Consider the following 20,490-nt stretch of genomic DNA (forward strand, 5'->3'; position numbering starts at 1 on the left):
CCATGTGGTCCTGTTCGGTATCGCAACTTGGCTTCTCTAAAATGTAAAAAAGCTCTTTGGTGTTGCACTGTACACACACTATAAAATTCTGATTTTTTTCCTTTCATATGTGCTTATATGGGCTCCTTATATCATTTGGTTCTTTGGTGTTCTTTTGGAGTTTCTAAGTGTCCTTTTTTTGGAAAGACATCTAAATTTATCTTGAAAAAAGCTTGCAGAAAATACAGATTTTTGAGAATCACCCTTCAATCTTTTGGTTTACTTTGCTGGATATAGCAAATGATGACAAAATAAACATTTGAAACAAGATAAATGGTCTATGCTTAATTTCATGAAGTGTGCGATTAATCGCGATTAATCACAGAAAAGGGTGTGATTAATTAGATTAAACATTTTAATCGATTGACAGCCCTAATTTATTTCTATTTAAGTTTAATTTTATTATTAAATATATGAAATGCATTTGTTTTGTAGATCAATATAAATTGTGCCTAATTTAAAATTTAAGCTTAAATCGATTTATCAATTTAAACTGACAATTGATAATAACGCACCTTTAACTTTGTCCAAATGCACCGTTTTGCTGGCTAGACGAAACACATCTGTGCTCATGTTTAGAGGTTCATTTGAGCCACTCTGGAATAAGAAAGAGTTTCATTTCATATACTCCGTATGTTCACAAAACTCTCACTGTTCACCATGTCTCACACCATTTTGACATGTGGGATAAAGCGTTTACGCACCAGAGTAACCTGCACATCCTGAGGTCGTAGTTGGTGTTTCTGTAGGACAGCAGAAAGCGCATCACCCAAATTCTTACTAGACTTTGCTATGATTCCTAACGTTCTTCCTGAAAACACAATATCCAACCTGCACACAAACAAACCTGTCAGCATATCTGAGCACCAGGGCTGTGATAGGTAAGTAAAACTAGAACCATAAAAATTTAGACTAGAAATAAAATAAATGTTTACAGAAACAACCATTGGGTATTGTTATTAGCTGATGCTATTATCATCAAAACAGCCAAATATTAGCCAATATATTGGCCTAGATAACATGTTGGTGTATCCTTAATAATGTTAACGAGGTATTACTGTATTTTAGTGATTTAATGTTTATTTTAAACTATTGTGTTTATGAGATCTTCTATGATATGTGTGCGTACAGTATGTGTGACTCACGCAAATGTAACTTTGAGCTCCAAAGTGAGCTGCTGATCTCCAAAAACAGAACTGTCCTGATCCAGAGAAAGAGGCTATCGAGAAGCAAACACATTATTCATTATCCACACAAATACGATGGTAAAAAACCTAGCTCATGAATATACTCTTAACACTGGTGCATTAAAAAGCTCAGAAGACAAATATACTGTAATATAATATAATATAATAATGAAACTTATTAGTTCTCCAATTCAGCCAAAAAGAGTTGTACCTTTACGTGAGGAAATATTTTAAGAGTGTTTCAGCTGTGGCCATTTGCCAAAAATAAATAAATAAATATTGAAAACAACAGCATGTTATTACAGTTAATTAATACCAAAACCATAAAACTATTTAAATAAAATAAACTTTAACTGATAAAATATTTAAAAGAAAAAAAAAGACTTACTAATGTAAAACTTATTATTTTTATTTAGTTTATCTTTGCTAACTAATAACTAAAACTGAAATAAAAATGGCATAGATATATTAAAAAAATACTAAAACTTTACAATTAAAAACAGAGAAAATCTAAATCAAAACTAACTCGAAATATTAATAAAACAGTAATATTATCTCAATGATACTAAATTAGCCCTTCTGTAAGTATTCAGAAACTTCAGTGTTGCAACTCATTTTGCGTGCAAAGCAGTTAGCCAATCACAGCATGGCTCATTTACATAATGAAGTCTTAAAGATGTTTTTGCTACTTCAGAGTCAGAAAGAGGGCAGATCTTGCAAAAAATTTAACTGACCGTTTTTACAGCAATGGAATAAAAAGAAATATAGTATATAATAGACATAATAGAGAAAGTATGTGAAAATGCTTTGCACTATTATTGAACTTAAAACTAAAACACTGAATTGACTAAATAATGAAACACTGAATAGCTTAATAGCCGCTTTAAAGCTGAAATTGTATTTTTTTCATAACTGAAAACTAAGTGAAGCTGCTTTCAAACAATCTGCATTGTATAAATCACTATTTAAATAAAAGTGACTTGACAATGCTTGCCATTTTTAAAGATCTTGAGGCATAATGCTGAAATCACTGGACAGATAAATGTGTGAAGGCAGATAGGTTGCCCTCATTTAGGCTGCCAGACTGACCTTATCTTTGCCGAGTAGGTAGATGATAACATCTTTCAGAGGAAAGCCTCTCTTCTCACACAGGCTGCTCAGCATGTCTCTGAGACTCAGGCCGGGTCTGGCAGGGGCCAGGCTGGCGGTCCCGTCCGGTAGGTAGATGCAGCAGTACTTATCTGCTGTAGGAGAACCAGAACTCAAGGCTTCTGGATCAGAGATGGCCACATTGCAGCGTTCGTTCTGACAAAGACACGAGCGCTTCACTGAGGAGCAAAAACTATTAAAACGTAACACTTTCAATTTTTCATTCTAACATTTTTCTGCAACTGCTTAAATGAAATCAAACAATAGTTTTGAGACTTTTAGTTAAAGTCTATTATCTTCTTGTTCACAGGGACATGTGCAAGCTTTAGTCCACAAAAACAATGACTCCACTCTTAGCTATTATGCCACATGCAGTTGGAAGCAGCTTCTAGAAGAGATCAGATGTCACCAATTTAGCCCATTTTTAGCCAATATTTATTAACTATATTATTTACATACTAAATTGTAATTGTATGCTAAACTGTACTTTTTCTCCACAAGGGCAGCTAACAAAAGCAAGTAGTAAATCATGCTTTTGCTTGGCTGAGATGGCTATTGGCTATTTAAAAGAGGACTAGCCCTTTCATATTTTCCAGCAATACATGTCATTGTAATACTCAATATAGTGCTATATTTTTGCAGTCTTGCACACACTTGCACTCCCTTCATGAAATGCAACATCTTGTTCATGCAGGAATATTTGGTTGGATGTAGGTACCTCAGCTCGCCCGAATCCAGAGACTAACTCCAGACTGCTGTTAGACTTCACTGAGATCTGAGACTCTTTACGCGAAACCGCCACATGCTGATACGACTGGTCAGCTGAGAAACATAAATGCTGTTAGCGTAATTATGAACAGTTCATGTTCAAAGGCACACAGAAGAAAACCATGCAAACAGAAAAAAATACATTAAAGGGGTCATGAAATGGAGAATCAAACGGTTATTGATATTTAAACATATGAGATGCTACACTGACTGCAATAAAAACATACTGCAAGTTTCAGAACTCAAAACTAACTCACTAGTTTAAAATATGAATTGTTTTCTACCCTTCTGAAACACCTGGATTTGAAATTGGGAGAATCGTGATGTCACAATGTCCCCTGGAAGATCTTTTTGGTGAAAAAAAAACTTTGCTAACTTTATAAATGAATCTCGAGAAATATTATAAAAATCTGAAACTGCATTTCACAAGCATCATGAGCTGCGATCGGTGTAATATGTAAGGGCTCATATACAGACATTCTTTATTTTATGCATTAGTGAATCAAGCCAGCGACTAAATGATTAACTTCACATTGTTCCTGATAGTAGCATGAAAACCATCTGTTGTCTATATTGTGATCATTTCATATACAGTAAGCAATCAAAGATCGTTCTCTTTATAATCGCTGGAGCAGCGCGAGTCTCAGTGATTTGATTTTTGTGCAGTTTCACCAAAACTCTCAGTTTAGAACTGACACTTTACACTGCTCAATGAGTCTCTTATTTACATTGTGTTTTTACCATGTTGGTTATGCTGAAAGTATCTGTGAGATTGCAGTAATTAGTTCATTGTGATTATTGTGTGCTCAGTAGACATGACTGTTCAGCTGCAGTGCAGCGCTGCCACATTTGATGCAGCGCGAGTAGATCTAATGTAAATTTAATGCTATAATCAACACCTTTCACAGTTAGTTAATCTTGACAGCTGTTAAAGTAAAAACTCAGAAAGTTTGAGAGAGTTCCACATGTAATGCTCAGTTTTTATGCAATGATGTTAGCCATTCACAACAGTGGCCATTGACATTGAAGTCTCACAGCAGAAACGCCCCTTCCAACAGAGCGTTCAAATCAGAGGGATAAAATGACCATTTATGACTGTTTTTGATGGAAAAAACCCCCTGAGTGCACCTCAGGAAACTAAATCCTTTTAAAAATGCATTTCATGAGCCCTTTAAAAGATAAGTGTGCATGTTCATGAGAGCGACTCTTTTTGAGACGGTGGCATGCACTGCAGAGTCGTCCACAAAGATACCGCACAGATAGAGAAGTGCTGAGTCAAACTGTACCTCCCCATGAGCCTGTCTTCTCTAACCTCTTCTTTCTGTTGGTCTTGCTGTCTGATGAGGGCACTTTCAACTCAACACTCTGTTACAAAACACAGAGTAATACACATATAAGGACTTTTTTTTTCACTCACTGACACGGCATCATATTCCACGGTGGAGTGACAAAACTTTCTCACCGAATTAGGCCATTTTAAACAACTCACACCTGCACTATATGCAATGCAGATTCATTTCAGGATCCAGATTAACAGCATTCACACTACACAAGTAGTGTCAGACTAATTATGAGTATTTTTACTGCACACTAAACTCAACAGAAGATATACTGAAAAAGCACTACAGATATTTTGCAATATAGTCATTATGAAGCAACAAACCAGAGGAGCAAAAAAAAAAAAAAAAAGAATTGTTCGAAAAAAAAAAAAAAAAAAGGATATCTGTCAGCCCTGATTCAAGATGCAAACACTTTCTATTCAGCACAATCTGAATCAAGTCAAATTAAGCATTTTATAGCTCAAGTTTGGGGTTTAGTCTATTCGATGTAGGTTACTATATAGATGCATATGTGATTAACTCCTCATGCAAGCTAGATTTCATGATGGTAAGTTTGTACTAGTCTCAATAGCTCACTCCATTTTAATTGAGTATTTCCAACCAATGTAATAACATCAAGCAACGCACATTTTTGTGATTCAAGTTGTTAAGCACTGTTTTGTTTTGTTTGTTTTTTGTCTGGCAAGATACAGGCTTTACCAATCAGAAATGTGTAGCGTTTCCACAAAAATATTAAGCAGCACAACAGTTTTCAACATTGATAATAAAAAGAAATTCTTGAGCAGCAAATCAGCATATCAGAATGATCTCTGAAGGATCATGATTCATGTGACACTAAAGACTGGAGTAATGCTGCTGAAAATTCAGCTTTGGATCACAGCAATAAATTACATTTTATAATATATTCACACAGACAACAGTTATTTTAAATGTATACCTTTGAACGGTAGTGTAGAAATCCATTTTAAGAGCTGAACTGTATATTTCACAGAATTATGTCTGAAATAATTAGTAGTTATTACATTTGAACAGACTGAACTGGTGTATAACCGTGACCTTGTTTCAATTTTTATGGTCACTTTACATGTTGACTTACTGTCAGCTCTTGGTCAGAACCTTTTGCCTTTAGTCAACAGTCTGACCCCATATGGGATAGGCCTTGTGAGGATATGGTTTGTGTCACAGGAATGACTTTAAAATATATTTAAAGATTGAATGATCCCTAACTTTAGGTAATTTCTCAAGTAACTCCTGAATGGATTTTAAATGTGTTACCTTTCTGTTACTAGGTGGCGTTGCACTCTTTTTGTACATTTTGCTTTTGGGCTCCGGGGTTCCAATGTTGGGAAGAGGACAACCCTCCACACAAGCCAGCATGCAGTTCTGGTACAGCGAAGAGCGGACAAACCTCGTGTAGCTGTCCATTTTCATCAGCTTGAAGATCTATGGCAGGGGAAACAATTAAATCACAGTTACAGTAAATAATTTGAGATTTTTGAGTATTTGTAGTCAGAACTTAAGTGAAGCATTTGCAATGCCAAAACTTTATGCATTGCCTGGTCTCTAAATATACAATCCCTTTTTCTCATTAAATTTACAGCAAAAAAAAAAAACTTTCCATGATGAGTAATTTTATATGACAGTATTGGCATGTGATTTTTGTCATACCACCCACCCCTAGTGCGTACCTGTGCCTGTGCTTTATCGAACATGTTGGGTGTAGGTGTCTCCAAGGCGCTCTCTTCCATCTGGGCCGTATCGTCAATATTAACTGCATGCAGAGAGCTTTCAGAAAGAAAACTGTCGTAGATGGAACGCGCCTCTTTCTTCAGCTGATGGGTGATATGCGATAGTTTTAGGGTGATATTTGTCTTTGATTTCTAGTTATGACTGAAGATTCAGATCGTACAGAGAAGAATCAAAGTGCAGATGCAGATGACAAACACTCAAACTCAAATCAATGTGCAAAAATGGCACGTCTAGTGGATATAACGCTGGGACTCTTCAAAAATCAAAAAATGTCATTTAAATGGGATTTTAAGTTTAAATGGGTCTAAATAAGATTCCTATTTATAAAATGGGATTTATAAATTAGATTTTCAATTCCATTAAACATTTTCAATTTTCAAGTCAAAAACTTTTTTACAAAATCACATACCTCTTCCAGTCTGGTAGGTGGGATTTTCTTGAACTTTTCACAGGCTTGGTAGAACAGGATATTCTCTGCACTAACCTCTGATTTGAGAAACTCCTGTGAGACGCGTTTGCAGTCAGACCAAAAGAAAGAGAAAAAACAAAAAAACTTCAATGATTCACACATGTAATTCACAGAAGCTCTGGGTGTAAATTATGTGTTTATGCAAATGAATGCTTCCTTTTTTCATGACCAGCCTTTATATTAGAAGCGAAAGCCATATCTCTTGAAAAGTAATAGCGTTCATATCATTTGCACAATCAAGAGGTTTGTTTAACTCACAATCCCTAACAATGATATAAATCTTGTATATATGGTGTGGTATATCTCTGAATGCGTGCTCATGGAAACTATATATTATATATAAGCGAGAATATGGAGCTCACACTTGAAGAAAAAACACCTCAATTTTATTCAAGGCCCAAACTGAGCAAAAATATGCAATTTGGTGCAGATGCTGATAATTATATGATCAAAAAGTGAAGAAATTCTGAAGCTTGTAATGTAAATCAATGAGATCTTTAAAACTATGTAAAAGATATTTACATAAAACGATATAAATAACAGTGATCACTCTATATCTCCAATAATATGTCTTATTAAGATTACATTTAAATACTTAGTTTGATGATCAAAACCTATAATGCAATGCCATGCAATGATGATTGCGAGATGAACAAATAAACATTCCTCAAAAGCCTGATGATCATATTTGAGACTCACTGATTTTTCTAAATAATCGAGTAATGTTAATAAAAAAAGTAATAAGTAATGTTAATAAAAACAAAACAATATAAAAGTTATTATTACGTTTACTTCATAAAAATCAGTAAAATTTCACAGCATAAAAGACACGTCAACCACAAGCTGAAGGTGGACGTTTGCACAATTAAACTAAAATACCTTTTATTTGCATGTAGTAGATTGTGTACAACAGGTTTTTCAACATTTAGAGGCCTTAGAAATATGCATACTAGATATCTTAGAGTAAGCTTTACAGGGTTAAAGCAGTCAGAGATAGCGATGAGGAGCATTAAAACTTACGGTAAAGTATCGCACACCGACATGGTCTTCAAGCAGGCGTTCGAAACATACCGCCCAGCTGACTACCCGACTGGCTGGACCATCAGCACCTTGAGGACCACCTGACCTGCTCGAGCTCTCTGATAGGCTGGAGCTGCTGCCATGACTGGATAACCTGAAGTTGAGCTCTGTATGGAAATGACAGTTAGAGATTAGTAATATGCTCACAAAAAAAGTAGTTTGAGTGATTGACATGATGCACTGGATGACCCACTTGTGATAGGATCACAAGACTGACGAGAACAGTACGTTTTTAAAGAAATAACACTTACCCCCATCAGAAACCGCCTGGGTCTGCAAGAGCAAACAAACACAATCAGTCTTGCATGAAATCAATGGAGGCCTGTAGTATCATAGTCATGTATCACAGGAAATCACATTTTAACAGCTGCATGTTTTTTTTCTTTCTGAGCTGTACATTCACACAGGAAATGGGTGTGTTTGACGTTAAAAAATTCACTAGGAGACATGACACGACAGCATGTCACATTAGAAAGGTTGGCTTTCAGCTGACCCACTGGGCAAACACACATCTGTGTGATTGAAAGTCTCATTGCCATGGAAACAATGTGGAAACCTGATTGCAAAATGCTGATTTTCTCAGCGGCTCATCATGCAGTCGCTTTTCTTCTTAAACACACAATTTGGCAAGCCATCTAAATAAAGACACACCATGGATATTTCTTTTATACAAGATAATTATAATATCTACAAACTATAACTTTGCATTTTTTTTTATTAAAAAAAAAGGGATTTCTGTAAGATTTACCGCACTTCTAGGGAGAATTTTTCCCCAAACTATAGCTAAATGCACATATATTTACATGGCTATCTAAAGGAGCATAATTTGATATAAAGCTAATTATTACACTACAGACTTCAGGAACTTTTTCACTGGAGGTTCACTGGTTTAAAGTTAAAAACATCTTGATGGATTTGTTTCTTGCAAACATGCAGCTTTTCATTTGACAAGATGTTAATTGATAGACTGGAGTTGTGTGGATTAATCGAAGATTATCGTGATGTTTTTATCAGCTGTTTGGACTCTCATTCTGACGGCACCCATTCACTGCAGAGGATCCACTGATGAACAAGTGATGTAATGCGACATTTCTCCAAATCTGTTTCCATGAAGAAACAAACTCATCTACATCCTGGATGGCCTGAGGGTGAGTACATTTACAGCACACTTTAATGTTCGGGTGAACTATTCCTTTTACTTAAAAGAAAACATTGTTGAATTTTTAGTATTATGTTTACTTGTGTGCATTAGGCAGACACTTGTCCTAAGCAATTTACATTGCATTCAAGCTATGCATCTTATCAGTTCACGCATTCCCCTGGAACTGAACCAATGACCTAATTCCAATTATGAATCATCTTTGCCTCTGAAGACATCCCTAGACTTCTCCAAAGCTGCTTTATCAGATTCAGCAGAACTTCTGGGGACAACTTTGTCCTCAAACACACACAGACCAAATTGCAAATGCAAAGTCCCCTCTGACTGATTGTGGATAGAAAAATGGCCCAAGACTAGTTAAACAAGCCAACCAGAAGACAACACATGTAATCAATCAACAGCAACATATTAGAGACTCCTCAAAGCACACTTATCTCATTGTGCCAGAATCTAATTTTCTCATGGCTGCAATGCTCAACTAAACACCACAAACCAGAATTCACCTTTTGGACTGCAAATATTAATTCATCAAATCTTGTGTTAATTGCCAAAATGGTCATTTTGATGTAAAGCTAAACAGAAGATTAAACGCATGATCATGACCCTAAAATAAAACAACTCTTAACATATGCACACTGCCACACACCCATCAAACTGAACCAATCAGTGAAGCTGCATCTCTGAGCTGGAGAAAAACCATCAGTAGGCCTGAACCAGACTTACCATCTGACCCGCTGGCACTGCCAGATTGTTCATTTTCTTGGACATGGCCACATCAGGGTAGGGTCGACTGTGCCCACACCAAGGACGTCTATCTAAACCGTTTCCCTCAACAGCTACGCTGCTACACTTCTTACAGCTCTGTCATTTCCTGTTTCAAAGGGAAGTCTTACCATAGCAACACACCACAAGAGGAACTGTGGTTACTCTGACTAAACCCTTTTTTTGAATGTAAGCAACCCTTTGTGTGATATGAGAACTACGCTATGGCCCACCCACTGCGCTTATCCACTTAAATGAAACTTAAATGAACAAATGAGAGAATCAAGTAGGCTAACCAAACACGGTGGATTACCTCAACCCATTAGGAGCCACAAATGTACTTAAACAGCCAGTAAAACCACCAGTTTCTTGGTTATTAAAGCATAGTATGAAAACCAGCACAACAGGCCTGAAAACTTGCACAATGAAATGTCCACGTCCTTTCATGTGGACAGAAATTAAGCAATATTTTTCACAGCATTTGTCATACTGTGATGTCACACGTGCAGTTAATCAGAGCAGACAGATTTATTTAATAAATTAATTAATTAATAAACTACAAACATGATATTATGATCACTGTCAGGTCAGAGGAAGTTATCAGAATATTATGGTTTGAACTTTAACAATTTTGCTTAGCTTATGTAACAGATTCTCTGTTAATAAGAAACAAAATGCAAAAACCATTTGAGAAATTTGGGGCTAAAATAATACATGGACAATAATAAAAAATAAAAAAAACATAAGTTGTAAAAATATATTAAGTGTGTGTGTGTGTGTGTGTGTGTGTGTATATAGAGAGAGATTCTTTTTTTTTTTAAATTACAATAAATGTAACCAAATGCGTTTGAATTCATGCAGATTTTCATCATCCTATAAAACATAATTGTTATCCACCTGCCCGCTCACCTGGGACGAGCTCGAGCGCATCTTCATCAACACGCGACTCTTGCTGAATTTTATCTGTAAAGATGCTCCTCTGGCCAGCCGAGAGAAGCTTTGGCTTAAACCTCTAATTGCCATCATAATACCTGCAGTCGAGAACACCAGAGACAGTGTGCGTCTCTGGGGGGGTGGTGGGCTGCTTTGAAAAAAAAAATGTTTCTGAAAGTAATTTTCAGATGCAACGGGGGAAAAAACGGGATAAACACAAACATGAAACTTGTAAATAAAATAATCTGATATATAGCCTATGTACAATTTAATAACATTGGGTAAATCTTTGTGAATTCATATTTATTTAGTCCAACAAAAGTGTGCTCTCACTTTAATTGAGCGTGATCGGTGCAGCAAAAATAGACTCTGCGCAGAAAGTAAATTAAATTAAATTAAATTAAATTAAATTAGCTAATTCTGGATCCAAATTATACAGAAAGTGCATATCTCCCCCTGTTGGCTTCAGAAAGCTACATGAGGTTCTTTGACCTAACCTGACCGGTTGCTAAGTCAGAATAAATGTAATTTAATTTTCTTTATTTATTTTTACAAGATCTTTATATGGGCATATTTTTACAGTGCTTGCTAAAAACTCTTTGTTTTTAAAAGCATTTTTTTATTTAGTTGCTCAGATCATGGTATTAAATTTTTGAAATATGATACTGTGTTTATTTACAGTCAAACTTGGTAACATTTCCTCTATTAGGTGCCATTTTGTACTTAACATTAACGGTATATTGTGGTGATTAAAATGTGTTTTTTGGCCTGCTCGGTTGATTTACATGAGCTGTACACAGCAGTGTGCTTTAAACAAAAAAACAAACCAACAAACAGAAATGATTTATTGCAGTTCATAGCTTGGCAATGTTTAATGTTTTTAGTGTGTATAGTGCATTTGATGGTTTATGTATGCCATCTGATGGCAGTCTTTTTTGTATTAGGTTTGTTATTTCTTTATACAGTTGTAAAAGTTTAAAAAGTTTAAGCATACAAGAGGTTTTATGTATATTATTTTATGTATATTATATTGATACTGAATACAAATGCCTAGCATAACTTTTTTAATTATAATATAATACTTTCTAGATTAGTACACAACACAGCTTCTATTCTATGGAGTAAATAAAGATATAGAAATGAAATTATATTTTTAATTTTATTACAAATGGTTTTGAAACAAACTAAATGTACATGTCAAATGAAACGCGGATATACAAACAGTTTCTGTCATATATTCAACAGCTCTAGAATCCTGCGTGCATTACTGTAAGCAAAATAGTCAGAGGCCTGAGGCGATTTGCATGATTATCTGTGTGCATATCTGTGTGTAAATATATGTCCAACAGAGCTCTCCTGTCAGAGACATTCACTCCTGACACATCTGAAACATACAACCATAAAATATCAGGTAAAAGACTTTCTAAATATATTTTATTTGCATTTTAGTTATTTTTCTATTAAAGAGAGAATGTGTGTGTCATTTAGGATTAAATTTAGTTTTAATAACATTTGTAATAAAATTAAACATGAACACAGCGATCTTTACTTCATAGAAGTTCCTGTATTGTAAAAATTATTCTTTGTTGTAAATTAAATTTAAATATAATGTATATAAAGATTATTTGAGTATGTTTTACAAGAAAATACTATATACTAATATACTGAATACTATTGTATACTAAATACTAATAATACTAAAATTTCACTTTTAATTCAATGTTACTTGCTGTTTGTGGAATTTATAATTTATAATTCCTGAGTGAAAATTGTTAATTTGTTAAAGTAAATCCTACACTATTTATTTATTTATTTATATGTTATTAGTTTCTTAAAAATGGGAAAAATATGTTATAATTTAAGTGAGAAAAAACTAAGTGCAGATGTCAAATAACATAAAACTCCCATGTATGTGTCTTGATTTTGAATTTTTGAATCATCTTCGTCTCATGTCAAGACAAGCGATCATGAGAGTGTTTAGCAGAACTCTGCTCATCACCGTCTGTCTTCATCTCTGTGAGTATTTCAATATGCTCTGCTCTGACACTTCAGCTTTATTAATTATAGCTTTAACATACAGTACTTTACACAATGACAAGATGGCAGAATGGTTTCCATCATGTCTGATAAAATGAAACCATACCCTGAAGTTTGCTATTGCTCAGTGAGTGAGAGGCATTTATTTTCTGTTTTCATTTTCATTTTAGTGAAAGTTTTATTCATTTTGTTGTTTTTTGTCATTTTATTAGTTTTTTTATATTTTTACAAAATATATGTCAATATATGTTTATTAATTTTAGTTTTTGCTTATTTAGTTTTAGTTATTTTAATACTTTAGCTTAACTGAAAAATTAGTAGTGCCTTGTTTTGTTTTTTTTCAGGTTTTTTAATATTTTATTTTATTTCAGTTAAAGGTCCCCTGAAATGCTTAGAAACACGCAGCGTTACTCTATGTGTTGACGTCATTTTAACTGAAACAGAAAGACAGGGCGGGACATATAAAGCAGCCCCGCCCCTTTTTAAAATAGCCAATAGCGTTCGTTTAAATCACAGCTTGGGCTAGAGCCGTTCAGACTTCAGAGCCGTTGAGCTCCGTTAAAGCCGCATTTGACAGGGTATGCCAGCCACAATCTCATCCACATTGCTATAAAATATAGCATTCTGTGTAGAATTCAAATAGCTCCGATACATTTTGTGGTCTGCGCATGTGATCCGCTCCGTGCTATCGTGACTTAAGACTAACATATTGATACTAGCACACAAAAAACTTTAATTTTGATTTCATGGGGACTTTAAGTTTTTTTTTTTTTTTCAAATAATAAATATGCTTTTAATGGTTTTAGTTTCAGTTTTAGTTAACAATAAAGACAATGGTGAGGGAGTTAGCTTACATGAGGATGGCCATTTTTAAAGTTAATCTTTATATTTTTTAACCATGTTTTGAACCATGAACTTTATGAAATAACTACAATACGAACTAACTGACTAACTGTAATTCACAACAATCACAGAAATCACTAATACATACTGATGCTTGTGCCATAGTTTTCCCACCAAAATAATGTCACTTCCTGGAAGATAATATCAGAAATGAAAGTGTCTCAGGATAATCAGGATATTGTCAGTAAGAAACTGTCATTTTTTTTATTTTACGATAAAATACAAGTAAGAAGAGATAATCAAGAAACATTGGAAATAAATGATCAGTTCTTCAGGTTATGAAAGTTCACTCCTATTACCAACTGTCATGTGATAAAAGAAAACGAACATGATTTTCATTTTTAAATTTTGTGAGGTTAATACTATATCCAATATATTGTATCATCTTTTTCTCTCTCGGTAGGTGAAGGCATTGGACAACCTAAAGCATGTCAACAGTCTAAATGTTTGGACTGTGATGGACCTATAGGTAGAAATACAGCAGAGAACCTGCACAATGTATTTTGCATTTCACAATTATCACTTTTTCTCGCAATTCTGAGATGTAAACACAGAATTCTGAAAAAAAAAAAATAATTGCAAGATATAAACTTTTTTTTCACAATTGAATGTTTATATCTCGGAATTCTAATTAGTTTTTTTAACCACATAATTCAGACTTTTTTCTCATAGTTCTGACTTTATATCTCACAAGTCTGAATTGTGAGATAAAAAAGTTGCAATTACCTTTTGTGTGTTTTTATCCTGTAACAGAAACAAGCTTCCATACTAATCAGAAATTTCTGAAAATATAAAAATACAAAATAAATCATCAGAAAAATAATTCCATTTATGAGAATGCATTAAATCTGTTCCCATTCTTCTTTCCCCAGATGTTCTGCAAAACTGCACGACAAAAGGTACACCTACTGTGCATTAATGCCTGAAACACTGATCAAATCAGTGCTGTTAGAGATGAACCCTCATGAAGAAAATTACTTCATCTGTCAGATATAATTTGTAAAAGCATGAAATGGTGACCTTTGATCTTTTGCTCTCCTTCCCAGATTTTAATGTGACCATGTGCCCCTCTTCCACCTCAGTTGAAAAGGGTATGCCCGTGACTGTGACCTGCATTCATAATGTTCCCAACGGCTCCATCAGCTGGCTAAAGGACGATGTGTTACAGCAAGAAGAAAATAATAAAAAAACATTTCATATCAAGCACATTCAAAAAACCTCAGTCATCAGCTGCAACGTTAGTAGTATGTGTGGGAACTTCAACTCTACTATAACAATTAACGTAAAAGGTGATTGTACTGCTCATTATTTCTGACTGGGCAATTAGATAGATAGATAGATAGATAGATAGATAAATAGATAGACAATATTTCTAACGTCACACTTGTTTTTATTCTGCTGTCAGATGGTGATATTATGGTGACTTTACTGATTTGTGTCGGAGCAGCAGCTGCTCTCCTCATGCTGTTTGCAGTAGTCATGAAGATCAAGCTCAAGAGAGGACAAGGTACATTTATAACCTTCTGCAATTAAACAGACGCATGTTGTCCTACTGTATTTCATACCATCTCCCTGTTTCTCTCTCTCTCTCTCTCTCTCTCTCAGCTCAGAGTCAGGCCAGGAAGAGACAAAGACAGCAGAACCTGCAGAACATCCACAGCACTGTGAACACTGTCAGCAGCTACTACTGAAAGAGAGCGTTTCTACCGCTGAAGCTCCTGGTTCAGAGCCGTTTCAGTTCTACACTCAAAAAACATTTAGACCTCAATTTAAGATTTATGTTTTTGACTTGCATATCAAATTTCCATCCATTTGGATTACAGTTTTAATATAAACTAATAATTAAATTTTTAACATGAACTTTTTAACCAGTTCAAATAATTTAAAAACTTTTTTTTTTTTTTACTTGCTTTAGTCATGTCTGTTTGATAAATGATTTGGTGTGAAGTTGACTCGCTGGATAGAGGGCTATAGAAAGGAATGGCTTGTTTTTTTTTTAAGTTTAATTTTTTTCAAGTTTAACTTGTTAAGTCATCCTAAAAACACATGCAGAAATGAACAATGTGAGATATAGCAGTCCTCCACAGTAAGTAGGAAATAGTAAGTGAAAATAGCAAATGAAGGAAGATTCATTTTAGCACCGTTTTGGGTGCAAACACTTTACAATGAGGTTCCAATTGTTAACATGAGTTAACTGCATTAGTAGTAGTAAAAATACTTCTAAAGCATTTATTAATTTTAGATAATGTTGATTCCAACATTTATTAATACATTATTAACATTAACAAAAGTTGTATCTATTAATTTTATTGAATGGACCTGATCTAACAATGAACAGTTGTATTTTTATTAACTAATGTTAATAAAGAGTTAACAAAGAGTAATAAATACTGTAACAATATTTAACTGTAACTGTTCATTGTTAGTTAATGCACTAATATAGTTAACAAATGGAACCTTATTGTTAAGTGTTACCCTGTTGTACCCTCTTGCGTTGCACAACTCATTTTTATCTAGGTACATAATTAGTTTTTCTTCTAACTTATTTTGATTTAGATTTTGTTTTATTTTATTATGCGCTGTTCTATGCAGTTTTGTAGTATAAATAGTGTGATTAGTGTGTTCACACAGAAAATTCCTCAAAGAAAAAGTGCACTTCAAATGCATGGATGATGTACTCAATTTACCGAAAAATGTCACTGTCATGGTTTTGTTGGGTTCATGTCGTCTGTGACCTAGTTTCTCCTCATATGTCTTGATTTGATTTGTTTCACCTGCGCTTCATCAATTAAGCCCTTACCTGCTGTGTATTTAATCTGCCCTCTTGTCTCTGTCTGATGTCTGTTCTCGTCAGTTTGTGTTAGCATGTATGTGTAGATTTTCAGACTCAGAATCAGAATGAGCTTTATTGCCAGGTATGTTTACATATACGAGGAATTTGTTTTAGTGACAGAAGCTCCACAGTGCAACAGAATGACAGTGACAAGACAGGACACAGATAATAAAAAGAATAATATAAAAATAGACAAAATAGACAATGTACAAAAAAGCAAAAACACAATATATAATATAGGCAATTTTGTATGTACAGGTATGCTATGTGCAAATTTGAAATGTAAATAAGTATGTGTGTTAAATAAATAATGTATACTAGTGTTGTGTGTTCCACGATATTAATAATGTTACATAATGTTATATTAGTTTAAAATTACTATTATTAACATTTACACAATTACATAAAACCCATAATGATGAGCTGCAACAGATGTTTAACTAGCTTTAACACACCTGCAAACCAGGGAGGCCAAAGTATCCAATGTTTCCCTAAAAGCAATTTTATTCTGTTAGTTGAATATCCATAAATGTACTCAAGTGAGAGAAAACAAGTCACTGTATTTTCCAGAAAAGAATGTTTGCGCTTTGCTCATGTTTTGTGTGCTTGATGTTAATTGCACTCACTTTGGAATATAAGTCATCATAGCATGTTTCAGATTATTAAAAAAAACACAACTTATATCCCATAAAAATACAATAAATAGGAAAATTAAAACCTTTTATAATATATGATTTGTGAAACAGAAATAGCAGATGTTCAGATGCAATTTCTCTTAGAATTTCTCAGTAAATTTGTGTATGGCACAGGTACCTTGTGTCCTTTAGGCCCAGAAGGTCCATACCCGTCTCGTCCATCTTGTCCCTGTGTGCATAAAATCATGCATTAAACTGGAAAGACGCACAAATGAGCTGAACCAGACAGTTATTGAAGTGCAGAGGACGGATTAAATGATGGAGGAGTAGAACTGTTTCAGCAGCTCTTGTGGCAGGTTGAACTTCCTCAGCTGGCGAAGGAAGTACAACCTCTGCTGGGCCTTTTTGACAATGGACTCAATGTGATTGTCCCACTTCAGGTCCTGAGAGATAGTGGTGCCATGCCATGATGGTGAGTGGAGGGAGAGCAGAAATTTTGCCCTGTTATTTGGATAATTAAAAGCTATTTAACTCTTCTTTGTCGTTTTCTCTGCCTTTTGGATAATTACACACTGTGTGACAGAAGCCCTAACCTAAACTGAAGTATAGCAGCGTTTTTTTGTTGAATTTTGTTTTTCTGTGCCTTATCCTGCCATTCTTCTCCTCCTTCTGGAGCAGGGGGAACGCTCCCTTGAGGACCATACATGGGACTTTTTGGACCACGCTTACCACTCTCATTACCCGGATGACTGCCTTATCACATTTTATCACATGGGACTTAACAGCGCCATGAAAGGTAGATTGTCCAGGGAAGGTCCTCAGGGGAGCTTTGCCGCTTTGGGTGCCAGTGAGCAATGATTCACCACTCACCGCCTTCAATGCCGACGAGAATCTCACGGGTCCCACTCCCAAACCAGAGCCCAGCCAGCCTTCCACCAGCAAGACAGAGCCATCGCTTGAGCCCACCGCAACCAAAGCGCTAAAGAACTCGACTATATTATCGCCCGGGAGCCTGAGCCCAATAAGGAGTGTGACTCGTCCCAATGGGGATTCTCGTGGAGTACGAGGGCATGGAGGAAAGCCCGCCCACATCCTTGCCACTAAGGGGGTAAGCTGCAGCTGGCCTCTGTAGATTTACTTTTATTTTAGACCCTTTATTTCCTTCATCTCCACCTAGACCTGTCAGTCTGTTATCTTTGCAGGTTCTAGCCAGCCCTGAATTGTTTTCAGGGGCTGGCTGAGCCCTTCAAAAGCCCTGAGTTTTCACTCGTTTCTCTGTCATGAATCTATTGAATCTTCGCTGGTTCCGTTCAGCCCTGACCCTACTGAATCTCTAAAGCTCCCACCCATCCTCCCTATCCCACCTCCGCCTTCTAGCTCTGTCTTTCTTTCAATCCCTCACCCATTATCTTTCTAACCATCACTTCACTCTCTGCCATCTGCAGCTTATGCCATTCCAGTTTAGGGATTGCTGTTCTACTCGCTCTGCTGGATTCTTTCGCTTCTTCAGTTCAGCCTGGGTGCTGCACCTGCCTGCCACCTCATCTCACTCCAGCCAAGCACTCAGGCCCAGCTCCACTGCTGTCTGTCACCCCCTCGGCACAACCTCAGCCTACTCTCGCCTATGCGGGTCCGCATCTGGGATTCCTACCATCAGCTCTGCCTTGGCATGAGGCTCCCCTGTCTCCGCCTCTAGCCACAGGATCCCTGACTCCACCTCGGTCCTCCGACCCCTCATCTCCACTGTGGCTCGTCATCCCAACGGCTCCACCAGGCTCCCTCATCCATCCGGCTCCACATTGGTCAGTCGTCGACCATCCGCTGACTTGGGACTCACTCCTCCAGCTTCACCTCATCACTCCGTCCCTCTGGATCTGTCAGGCTCCTCCTTCCCCCCCTCCAGCTCTGCCTTCGTCACTCCGGCTCCACCGCGGTCTTCCAGAACCACACCTCCACTTCGGTTGCGGACTTCCGTAAACAGTGTTATCTGTTTTTATCTGTATTTTTGAAAAGGTCCTGTTCACACAGGATCTCTTAACGGTAATTTACCAGTAAAGACTGTATCTGTGAAAGGGGCTTTTGTGTTATGGCACCTTTTTCAGAGAGTTCTTTGACCTGTGTGATTCTTTGCTGATTTTTGTGATTTTCTTTTTAGTATTTTCAGAGAGACTGGAGCAATATATATATATATTTTTTTTTTTTATTATTATTATTATTAATAATAATTATTTTTTTTATTTTTTTTTTTATTATTATTTATTTATTTTTTAACAGGAGAGAGAAGTCACAAATGAGAACATCTTGATTGAGATTAAATAGAGAGCGAATTGAGACTCTTGTTTACAATATTGCTTCTGCTGGTTATTCTCCTAAAAGAAAGACTCCAATAATCTCACATCTTAACAATAATAGCAAACTATGCTCAGATTTGCCAAGATACTAAAATCTGCATTAAAAAGTAAAAAATCTCAACATCAACTCGTTTTTTTTTTCATCAAACTCTCCCAAGATCAAATAATCTAATCTGCTATCCACATTCAATTTGTTTTGCATGTCACTAATTTGTCATGTTTGTTTGTTTGTTCATGGGAACAGATTTGGAGAAATTTGGCATTACATCACTTGCTCATCAATGGATCCTCTGCAGTGAATGGGTGCCGTCAGAATGAGAGTCCAAACAGCTGATAAAACATCACAATAATCCAAATGATCTACACAATCCATTCCAGTCCATCAATTAACATCTTGTGAAGTAAAAAGCTCTAAGTATGTTTGTAATAAACAAATCCAGCATTAGGATGTTTTAACTTTAAACTGCCGCTTCTGGCTAAAATGAGTCCATAATCCAAATGAACGCTTCCTCCAGTGAAAAAGTTCATCCCCTGTTGTCTCTCACATCAAAATCCACCAACATATTTGTTTATGAACTGTTCTGGCCTGTTTTAGCTTGTAAATGGTGCTTGATCTGTGCATATTTCTCTCCTGATTCAGATGAGACGACTTTTCCATTGGAGAAAACAATATGGATAAAGAAATATTTTAGCTCGATGCAACAGTTTGAAGTTAAAATCATCATAATGATGGATTTATTTCTTACAAACACGCAACTTTTCGCTTCACAAGACATTAATTGATGGACTGGAGTGGTGTGGATTACTTGTGGATTATTGTGATGTTTTTATCAGCTGTTTGGACTCATTCTGACGGCACCCATTCACTGCATTGGATCCATTGGTGAGCAACTGATGTAATGCTACATTTCTCATCATTTCGCAAAACTCTCTACATATTGGATGGCCTGAGGATGAGTAAATTTTCAGCAAATTTTAATTTTTGTCTGAACTATACCAAGTAGTAACAGTACTAGTTAGCAGGGTTAGTAAGTCACTGTGATTCCCCTCAGCACCTACAGCTAGAGATAATTCTGGTAAAGTCTCAGTAGGGGTG

General features: G+C 35.8%; 1 protein-coding gene across 1 annotated transcript in view; it reads right to left on the bottom strand.

Moving 5' to 3' along the window:
• The window catches only part of rgs14a (regulator of G protein signaling 14a), a 15,553-nt gene extending 5,773 nt beyond the window's left edge, over positions 1–9,780 (bottom strand). The window contains exons 1-12 of the mRNA XM_016576188.1: positions 9,664–9,780; positions 8,033–8,054; positions 7,722–7,888; positions 6,642–6,734; positions 6,172–6,315; positions 5,759–5,926; positions 4,430–4,508; positions 3,094–3,197; positions 2,316–2,531; positions 1,185–1,258; positions 744–870; positions 555–636 (exon numbers count right to left, since the gene is read on the bottom strand). Of these exons, the coding sequence (XP_016431674.1) occupies positions 555–636; positions 744–870; positions 1,185–1,258; positions 2,316–2,531; positions 3,094–3,197; positions 4,430–4,508; positions 5,759–5,926; positions 6,172–6,315; positions 6,642–6,734; positions 7,722–7,888; positions 8,033–8,054; positions 9,664–9,708 (1,321 nt within the window). The 5' untranslated portion in view covers positions 9,709–9,780. The remainder of the gene's footprint in view (positions 1–554; positions 637–743; positions 871–1,184; positions 1,259–2,315; positions 2,532–3,093; positions 3,198–4,429; positions 4,509–5,758; positions 5,927–6,171; positions 6,316–6,641; positions 6,735–7,721; positions 7,889–8,032; positions 8,055–9,663) is intronic.
• Between the last annotated feature and the right edge of the window lie 10,710 nt (positions 9,781–20,490).

The sequence above is a fragment of the Sinocyclocheilus rhinocerous genome, unplaced genomic scaffold, assembly GCF_001515625.1.
Source record: "Sinocyclocheilus rhinocerous isolate Xijiao unplaced genomic scaffold, SAMN03320098_v1.1 scaffold4219, whole genome shotgun sequence".
Taxonomy (NCBI): domain Eukaryota; kingdom Metazoa; phylum Chordata; class Actinopteri; order Cypriniformes; family Cyprinidae; genus Sinocyclocheilus; species Sinocyclocheilus rhinocerous.